The sequence below is a fragment of the Magnolia sinica genome, chromosome 5, assembly GCF_029962835.1.
Source record: "Magnolia sinica isolate HGM2019 chromosome 5, MsV1, whole genome shotgun sequence".
Lineage (NCBI taxonomy): Eukaryota > Viridiplantae > Streptophyta > Magnoliopsida > Magnoliales > Magnoliaceae > Magnolia > Magnolia sinica.
In genome coordinates, this window is record NC_080577.1 from 9,481,002 (window position 1) to 9,492,066 (window position 11,065).

At 40.3% G+C, this 11,065-nt stretch overlaps 1 protein-coding gene across 1 annotated transcript; it reads left to right on the forward strand.

Annotated features, from left to right (window-relative positions):
* Positions 1–364: 364 nt before the first annotated feature.
* LOC131245383 (EP1-like glycoprotein 2) lies at positions 365–1,962 on the forward strand. Its single transcript, XM_058244821.1, has one exon. The coding sequence runs from the start codon at positions 469–471 to the stop codon at positions 1,816–1,818; it is 1,350 nt and encodes a 449-aa protein (XP_058100804.1). The 5' UTR covers positions 365–468; the 3' UTR covers positions 1,819–1,962.
* Positions 1,963–11,065: the final 9,103 nt, after the last annotated feature.

Genomic DNA, 11,065 nt, shown 5'->3' on the forward strand with positions numbered 1-11,065 from the left:
GATACCACTTGTTGGGTTGCTGTTGTGTGGCTGCAGCCACCGAAGAGAAAAATAGAAATTTTAAAGAAGAAAAGAGAACTACTGCTTTAGATTGGGATTGAATTTTAAAAATCGTATTACACTGCTGCCTATTTATAGGCTTTCTTATTCTGTGAAATTACTAAACTATCCCTGTCTATATTCATCCTAGGGGTAGCTAAATAAAGAAAAAATAATCCAGAAAAATCTAGAAAGAAATCTACACAGCTAGCGATCTGATCTTAGAAAAAAAATCTAATCTAACAGCTTGCTCATTAAGATATGCACACAGTTTTGGATTTGCAGAAATCACCGTATCCAACAAGAGCACCAATCATACTCTTGTTTGCACTGAGCACCTTATCTTTCCAGCTAGCCAAGCACGCCTTCAAGTATCCCTTCAGACTCTCCCACAAAACACTTCCTTTCCTGCCGGTAGAAGAGATTCCAATGGCTACTCTACCCTCTCCCTTTCTCTTCTTCTTCCTCCTTTCCCTCTCTCTCTTCGCCATCGACACTCAAGCCCAGGTTCCTGCAGCACAACAATTCAAATGGGTAAACCAAGGTCCAATTGGTGAATACTTTACTGAATTCGGTGCCTACTATCGCGATCCTCCAATTGCTGGTTTCTTTCGCTTTCCTTTCCGCCTAACCTTCTACAACACCACGCCAAATGCTCATGTCTTAGCCATACGCATGGGGAGCCATAGGGGTGAAGCCATCATGCGCTGGGTCTGGGATGCCAACCGCAACAATCCTGTCCATGAGAATGCCACACTCACCTTTGGCCGCAACGGCAATCTCGTCCTTGCTGAAGCAGACGGCCGCATCGTCTGGCAAACGAACACTGCCAACAGAGGTGTTACTGGCTTTAGTCTCCACCCCAATGGAAATCTAGTCCTCCACGACAAGAATGGGAGGTTCTTGTGGCAGAGCTTCGACCACCCGACTGATACCCTCTTAGTAGGTCAGTCTCTCAGACTGGATGGTACCAAGAAGCTTGTTAGCCGCACATCCAATGTGGATGGATCCGACGGTCCATACAGCTTCGCTATAGGTCCCAATGAAGCCATGATGTACATGAATCATTCTGGTACCCTTCTTCCGTATGGAGGTTGGAAGCGCCCTCATTCGCCGATTGAAGCAGTCATCCTTGCCATTGAACCAGATCCCATACGTGAAACTGAAGAGGCATATGCATTTTATTTAAATTTGCATATCCTAGTTAATGGGAGCAACTTGGGTGAGATAGAATTGGTTAGAATCAATTACAATTCCACATATTCATTCCTACGGTTGGGATCAGACGGTAATCTAAGGACGTTCACTTACTACAACAAGGTATTATACAGTCCATGGATGCCAACGTATGCATTCTTCTCCGGCGACTATGATTCGTACCCATTCTATGATTTCGGTTACGATAGAAGGTGCGGACTGCCGAAGAAATGCGGTTCATTTGGATTGTGCCGAGAGGGGATGTGTGTTGCGTGCCCTCAGCGACAAGGCATGTTGGGTTGGAGTGAGAACTGCGCGCCTCCGAAGCTCTCATCATGCAAGGTTGGCTCAGCTGTCGATTACTACAAGATCGACAGTGTAGAACACTTCTTGAGTCGAAATGAAGAGGGAGTAGGGCCCATGAAGGTTGAAGAGTGTAGGGAGAAATGCAGCAAGGATTGCAAGTGTGCAGGGTTCTTCTATTGGAAGGATACTTCCAAGTGTTGGCTCGTTCCTGTTCTTGGTACGTTGAGGAAAGTAGAAGATTCATCCCACACTGCTTATATCAAGTTCTCTAAGTAAAAGTTTCATCTCCCCACCTTGTTTTTCTCTTCAGCTTGTTTTTAAAGACTGTATTTTCTAGACTTTTCATTTTGCAACGTTGCAAGAATGTCACCTTCTGTTGTTTTACCATTTGAATAAATTCTCTTTGAGACTTATCCACAACTTTATCTTAACATTGAATGATTGGAGATATAAGATAGATCGGACGGTCAAGATTGACGATCCCCTAACTCGGTACGTAAAATATAAAAACAAATCATCATGGTCGGATGTCTTTTTGTTTTTAAATATTAAAACATTGGACGCTCCCAACCGTTGCATGATGCATCGCAAAAATCATCATGACCTACAGAGTTTATATTTGAACTTTACTATTTTTAAAAATCTTCCATCGTCAATTTTATGGCCAGAAATCAGATGCACAGGATTACCTGATAGGTTTGATTTTTGAGACATAAACCAATATCAATGCTAGGCACCACATTCACGTCTCACCCAAATAGAGGGGAGGAGAGTTGGTGAATGTGTTCAAATGGATCGTTTGGCTTTGATTTTTGCTGCTACGTTGACACGAGAAATGCCAACTGTCTTCGGCTTACATGTGGAAACAAGGCACAGTGTGGGGTGATATCCGAAACCCTCGTCAGCTGCTCCTCGCCATGTCTCCAATCGAAGTGGATTGCGTGGTGTGCCACGCACCACCGATCTCCGTTGTGTGTTGACGTTACCAAGTTCTATGTAAGTTTTAACGGTGAGAACCATTGTCCTCACTGCTTTCTGTGGTGTGGTCCACTTGAGCATTGGATCTGTATAATGTTTTTATGGAACATGACCTAATATGATCACACCAAATGGATGGACGGTATGGATATAATACATACATCATGGTGGGTCCCACATAACTTGGTGACGTCGACACACCACCGAGATTGGTGGTATGTGGCACACCACGCAATCCGTTTCCGCCTCCAATACGAGTCCGGTGCTATTATCAGGTGGGCCATGCTTGTGCAAAACAAACGAACAGTTAAGAGAAATTGACCACTCTCGAATTTGATGGACATGCATATCTCACCTGTTGATCAGATTGGCGTGATTTTCTTTTTTCTACTCAGAAATAACACAGTGGGATTCGCTTGATGAGCGGCTCTGATATCACACACGTTGACCTCGTTTTCATGTGTGAGGCAGATGCACTCGAATCGGTGCACTTGCAATTTCTCATGCCCTTAGAGAGAGAGAGAGCGAGCGTGTGTAGGTGAAGGTTTTCAAAATGATTCAAAATGAGAGAGAGAGTGAGAGTTGGTGAAGGTTTTCAAAATGATTCAAAATGAGAGAGCGAGAGAGAGAGAGAGAGAGAGAGAGAGAACAGAGTAGGTGAAGGCTTTCAAAATTATTTTCTTCGCATTGAAACCGGTAAGGTTGAGGTTAAATGCAAGGATAAGGATAAGGCAGTGGACCTTTTAACCGTACAATGTATTGCTGTGTCGCCATAGCTCACCGACAGAAGGCACAAACAGCACTGAACTTTGGTGGGGATCTCATACCACGTGTGTAAGAGATCTGGGTCGTTCATCTGGTGTGCTTAATCATTTATGTTCCATGAACCAAAATTTCAGGGGACGGGAATCCTCTACGACTAGTGTTCTATTGCGGGTAAAATAGCCAAGCACTGTGGGGCCCACAATGTTGTGATAATGACATCCACTCCATCCACTAGGCAAGAAATATCAGTTTCACTGTACATCCCCAAAATCAGCCCCATCCAAACTCAGGTGGTCCACATCACGGGTAAGAATGTACAATAACACCTAAGGATAACAGTTTCACGCGATGTGAATTCTTGAGTCTTCGACCACGCTGATTTTTTTTCGGGTTGCATGTTCATCTTGGTGAGTGTCACCTGATGAACGGGTTGGATGGAATATCCAGACACAGTGTGGCCACGTGGAGCCCGGGTGCTTTACCTGCTGTGTACAACAGATGTTGTAGAGGATTCTAATCCAAAACAGGCTGGTACAATAGTCAGGTGGGCGATAAATTTTTGGAGAAAATAGGAAGTTAGAAATTTTTCAAGGAGAAAATAGAAGGTTAGAAAATTTGACGGACGGTCCACATATAACATGCAAGTTTGACACATCTGCTTATTAGAATGGCCTGATTTTTGTCCCACAAAACATTTGTGGAGAGCTACAACTCCTAGGGGGGCCTAATCTCATGTGCACAAGCTGGGGCGAGTAGGATTGGGGTAGCTACTTTCCCCAAGGAGCCATAGCACATACTAAATTTCAGAAGCATGAACCATAAACTGTCGAACAAAGGGTGAACGGAGTGGGCCAGTCCGTCGAATCTTCGAGCCTGTCCAAGTAGGGTTAGGCTTGGGTGGAGACTCTTTAGGCATGTTGGGTTGGGTTAGGTTTATAAAACTGGTTTGTGAGCAACATGGTGAAATTGATCCATCGAGGCGGCCCAAGTTGTAAAACTTATGAGTTAACTCGCCCTGATCAGATTTCAGGCCAATCTACTAAGACAACTCGTCTTATGGCATTTCTGGCCAATCATCATTAAAAATCTTGCTGATGAGTGTGACTTGGTCTCAAATTAATAACAATGGTCAAGTCTGATTATTGGATTACTGGCACAGTTGGCCGGACACAGCTTGTAACAGATTAGTTGTTTTGTTTAATGAAAGTTCAAAAAGGAGCTTTTGGGTCTGTTTGGATACCACCAAATAAGTTACTTTTTCTACTTACAACAACAGATACGCAACTTATTTGCGATAAGTAAGTTTGGTCCACGATCAATTATAACTAGTTTCTTTATTTAAAGTTACCGTTTGGATTATAAGTTACTTAAGAAACAAAAGTGATTAAGTAATTTTAAATTAAAAAAAGCTACTTATATATTAATCATAAATCAAACTTACATATCTCAAATAATTTACTTATTGATGCATGGAAGGACGTGAGGTCAAGGGAGCACTGTCTTCCTCGGATAACTGTTTCGAATCTATAGAACTTCTCTGGACGACTACTAGGGACTTCTCGAATCCACGAGAAAAGAATAAGAAAAATAGAAAATAAATTCTATAAAATCTGAAATTGATTGATAATCGACTAATTTATGTGCCTGTTATATCATTAATATAGAAAAAAAAAAAAAAAACTAAAATTCATAATTACCAAAAATAATAAAATTCTAACTCTAATAAAAATCATAATTCTAATAAAACTCTTTTAAAGTCTAATTTCTAAAAATAAAAATTCCCAATAAACTTTTGATAGAAGAGTCTTAGTATAATTACAAGTTATTTCTAAAAATGAACAAAATCTAAAACCCTAAAAATAGAAAGATATTAAAAATTTTGGAATTACAATAAATAGTAATTTTTTTTCCTAAAAAATTCGTTTTTGAGCTAAAATTGCTCGTTTTATAACAAAACGGACAGATGTGACTGACTATGTGGGTTAATTCACCTTGAAAGGCCCGTTTCAGTAAAGATTGATAGGTTGTGCGTTCCGTAACAATACCCGGATCAAAAGTTACAGTCAATTTACCATCCACCTTCTTTTGGCCCAACCATGCTGGGCACATATCTGTGACATGTTCTACATCACTTATTTACTGCTATAAGTAAAAAAAAAAGTAACTTATTCCATGGTATTCAAATAAGCTCTCAGGGAGCATTTAGATCTTAAGTTAAAGATCATTTATTTATGCCTTAAATAGCTTATCTTGATTTATACTTATTAAATTAAAGTGATTAAGTAATTTTAATTAAAAAAGCTACTTATAATTGATCATAAACCAAACTTACTTATCTTAAATAAGTTACTTATCTACTACTATAAGTAGAAAAGTAACTTATTTGGTGGTATCCAAATAGGCCCTTAATCACTTTAACTTAATAAGAAAAAATCAAGATAAGCTACTTAAGGCATAAATTACTTAAGTAACTTATTATCCAAACGTCCTCTTTGAGTAAGGGTGTACACGAACCAAGCTAGCTCAGTTTGCTTGCTCGATTCAACTCGAAAAAGCTCGATTCGACTCGGTTCGAAGTTGAGTTCGAGCTAGCCCCAGCTCGACTTGGATCAAACCCAACTTGAATTGAACTCAGATCGAACTCGGATCGCACTAATTCAGTGACTAGGTTACTTTGATATTGATGTTGCTCACCAAGTGTTTGATGAAATGACTCAATGAAGCGTAGCTAGTGGCAAGGAAGGTATGCATATGAAACAAATACCCTTTTTTTCTTGATTTTTATGTTGCTTAGAAGATGTTTGATGAAATACTTATAAACCACTACTGCTGGTTTACGTATAGTGAGATCTTGAAGGTGCAGTCCATGTGTTTATGAAAATGCTGCACAGGCAAACTCGGCTCAATCTCAGGCTCAAATTGGCTTGAGCTGCTTACCGATCCGAGCTGAGCTGGCTAATCAGACTTGAGGACCGAGCCAAACCAAGCAGTTCGAGCTAGGGGTCAGCTAGTGGCTGAGCCGAGTCGAGCTAAAGCCAGCTCGACTCGGCGTACACCCCTATCTTTGAGTCTCAACCTTACCTGCGTGCTATTTGCATGTCTCTTAAATAATATTTATATAATGAGCCGAGCTGGGTAAGGACTCAGTTCCTGGCCCATCTTGACATACAGTCAAGTTGATTTTTTTTAAAACTTTTTTTTTGGGGTTTTAAACTATGATATGTATAATACATCATTAGCATACAATTAGAAATCGCTTAGTGGGCCATCAGCGAGCAGGCGAGACTTTCTCATGAAAGGCTCAACCTATCTCAAGCTCGTGTCACAAAATGAATAGAGTCAATTATGGTGTGATCTAGTTCATGTAAAGAGGAATCATAAGGAATTGTTTAGGTCCTGATGTACTATACCCTAACTAGCCCTCTGATGGGCCCAATCAGTGGTGATGGAACCGTGGCTCAGTGATCCGAACCGTCGATCAATTGGGCACCAAGATGAATAGGGAATGCCCCAAAATCTCATTTATGGGAAACTTCCATGATCCCCAAATCTAAGGGAGCAGCGGCAATGGGCTGGGCCCTGATAGCGTTCTGACGCAATACACGTATCTGCCACAAATGACACTAAAATTGGCAGATTACAAGGTCTGAAATTGGCAGTGGATTCCACCGCACACTTAAAATCAGGTCCTTAACTCGACCTACCAGTTGTATGCCACCTGGAGTTAGCTTCATCACGTTCTTACTATGAATAAGTGGGCCGGTACTTCCATAATCCAGATGTGATATGATGGATCACGTTCTGGATGGATGGATTGACCAAATTATCCCTGATGGAAATATCCTAGCTAACGATTGTCCGGTTTCAGCCGAAAGTGGTCCACCTTTTTTCTTTCCTGCAACTGTTTATTTTCAGGCCACCAACTAACGGTACAAATATTTCCGTTCGAGGACCTTTATGAGGCACGACCTGAACGGTCTGGATGAAAAAATCGTGGGCCCAAGTTTAATAAATTAACGTCTCATGCATTCTTAGGTCATCAAAGCATTGTCTCTATCGATTTCTCAAATGATAAACCTGTGTCCTCTCCTGAGAACGATTTGTTAAAAATTATTCAGGAATGCAACACATCAATGTAATCCTCGCAAGTGATATTGATGAAGGGAGACATGATTTCCATCCTGATGTGCCTGTCCTGTACAGATAGAGCCCATGATCTGGTGATCCAGAGTGTTAATCTGATGGGCCCACCTTGAGTGGAGGGTGACTAAAATTTATTCCAGATTCCAAGACTCTGTATCAGTGGCAGTGGGAGCTCACGATCGGTACATCAGAAAACAACTGATCTCCCACCTGCAGAAGTTCTTCAAATGCATGTGTAGGTAATGTCACTGTGCTTGGAACCACCGACAAATGATTCGGTATGTAGCAGGTCACCATCATTTTAAAAAAGGGAGTTGATCCCCACCAAATGTGTGGTGTTGATCATCTAAAGATCATGGAAATAACCACCATTTATATTTTGGTTTTCATCCAAGAAAGTAAAGAAGTACACAAAAGATGTATATGAATTGTCGGAAGACTATATCCAAAAGAGGAAGCTCTGCTAAATAATTTCAATGACAAAATAAAGAGAATAGAGAATATGACACAGGGGAGGACGTGAGAGGTCAAGCACTGTCTTCCTCATGAGGATAACTATCCCAAATCCACGGAACTTCTCTAGATTCCTCACAGTGACTTCTCTACGAGGAAAGAAAGCAAGAAAATAGAAATAAATTCGAAATTGATTGATGAATCAATAAAAACGAGTTCACAACCCTTTAAATAGGGATACCAAGCAATGGGAGAGAAATTAGAATAAAACTACAACTGAAACTCCTAAAATTCGCGACTTACTAATGGTTATGATGTCTACTAGTGCGCAATGTTTTTGGCCAAAAATAGTAAGTGTCCTATTTGGCCTCACCAAGTTGTTCTCCTAATTTTTCTAAGTTTTTTTCACGTTGGGCATAACTCCTAAAGCCCAACGGATGAAGAGTTATAATCAAACTAAAACTCACTATTTATAGTAAAAATGGAATTAAAATAGGGAAACGGCCATCAATCTGGCAGTATTTCAAAAATCCAGTTTGCGCAACCCAGCGTAGCAGGGTTGGTTAGCTAAAGTAACTCATTCTACCCCAAAATCATATATTTTACGTCCGATAACTCATTCCAGATTGCAAGATACACTCGATTTAAGGTCCGACGGTCTGGATCACTTTTGTCGTCAACCGGACCTTCTCTGATCCATCTTGGCCATGTAACTATCCGCGACCTGCTCTATATCAGAATATAACATTACTCATAGGAATTTTTAATGGTCTAGTGAGCTTACAATCTACTTATATGTTGTGAGCCATTAGAGTATAAGACTCCATCAGGTGGGCCACACATGAACATCGGTTTAGATTAGTTTGTTGGATTATTCAGACTGAGCGATTCAATGGGCCTCACTACAGTTGTGATCATTATAAATAAGTTTATGGGAAGGGAGGGGGGACGCTTATACCGTGGTCCCTATACACGGTTAGTAAGCTGGATATGGAAACTTATGGTGTGGAGACCTTAGAGGAGAGAAGTACGATGGGTGAGCTTTTCTAGCCATCTTTTATATAAATACATGTTTTGGTCCCTCACCAACACAAGAGAGAAAACTTTAGTACTATTTAAGGTTCTCTTAAAGATATAAGGTGCGGAAGATAAAGATTCTCGTTGCTACATCGAGGAATTAGGAATATCTTCTCAATCAAGTACCCTTTAAGGTAATGGTGTTGGATCTCTATTATTGATGCACAGATAATTCGCAAATTCGCAATTCAAATTTAACACAAATCTAATGTACTGGGCCGAATGTATCTCTTTCTCTAATTTAATGTACTAGGCTTGGTTTAAAACTGGTCGGGACTCATGAAAGCCTCTTTGGCCCGGGCCCAATGCATCTCTTTACCTAATTCGATAAATTGGGCCTGGTTTAAAACTGGTCTGGAGCCATTGATAGTCAAGCGGTTATATAAGACCAACCAAATTAGACAGCATTCAAACATGAAGACAGATTCTTCTCTACATTAATAATAAAATGACGCAGGGATGAACATGATGAGGATAACTACTCCGAATCCACGGAGCTTCTCTAGACTCCTCACTGAGACTTCTCGAATTCACGAGGAAAGAAAGCAGAAAATAGAAATAAATTCTAAGAAATTCGAAATTGATTAATTGATGACTAAAAACGAGTTCACAACCCTTTAAATAGGGATACCAAGCAATGGGAAAGAAATCAGAATCAAACTACAACTAAAACTCTTAGAATTCGTGACTTACTATAAATAGTAAACTTACTATTTATAGACGGCCGTGATGTCTACTAGTGCGTAAGGTTTTCGGCCAAAAATAGTAAGTGTCCTATTTGGCTTCACCAAACCGTTCCCCGAATTATTCTAAGCTCTTTTCACGTTGGACGTAACTCCTAAAGCCCGACGGATGAAGAGTTATAATCAAACTAAAACTTACTATTTATAGTAAAAATGAAATTTAAGTAGAGAAATGACCATCGATCCAGGGGTTTTTCGCAATTCCGGGCTGCGCAACCCGACATAGCGGGGTTGGTTCGCTAAAGTACCTCGTTTTACCCCAAAATCATATATTTTACGTCAGGTAACTCATTCTGGATTGCGAGATACGCCTGATCTAAGGTCCGACGGTTCAAATCACTTCTGTCGTCGACCGGGCCTTTTCTGATCCATCTTGGACATAAAACTGTCCGCGACCCACTCTACATCAGAAAATATGGGCAGCTCCCAAAAATGTTCATGCCCAAGATGAGGGATAAATCCCAAAAAGGAAGTCCCACCATAAACGGTGAGGATAGATCAGAAAGCACGTGCTATAATGGCATACGTAGTTCTACATACAGACCACTCATCAGGTGAGTCCAACTTGAATGTCCCCAGGCCTGTTTTGTTACTCTTATGATTAATCACTCATGTATGTCAAATGAAGAGAGGTGATCGTATTTTTCTTAACCGTCCATTCTCTGCGTACAGGTGAGGACCACCTGATGAGTGGTATAGCCTATGTTTGGATTAGCTTAGAAAAATAATAGGAAGATTTGAAGAGTGTGAGCTCATGTTTTAGTAATCCATACTAATCAATGGTTGCATCCCACCGACAAAGAGCTATGGGCTAAATACTTACCAGATTGCAAAATCCTTGATACCACATCTAGGCAAGGTTAAAATATCAGCCCCGACTTGCCTTATATATCAGGTTGTTTCAGGCCATACATGCCGATAGAACCGTATCGGTATCAGAGAGTATGTACCAGTTCAGAAAATACTTTTGTTATAGTAGATTAGTGTAATCTTAGAATGTCATGTAAATAAGAAAGATGTTTAATTGGAGATGTATACAGCTAGATATATAACTGTACATATGAACTATATGTATACAGAAAGGACATCTATGTAGATATACTGAGATTACACTATTCTACTATAACAATAAATCTTGCTCTTGGGTGCTCATAAAATTGAATGTAGATCACTGCTGGCTACTTGCAGTTGTAGCCCAAATTGAAAGGTTAGTGTTTGTCTCATCTAGGATAGTTTTGGATTTTGTCCATAGCCAGTGGGACACAACAGATTAATGGCCTCAATTCTCAATTCACCTGATTGACACTTTATTCATCTGCTTTTTCACTTGGTTATTCACTTATTAACCAGCTTATATACTATTG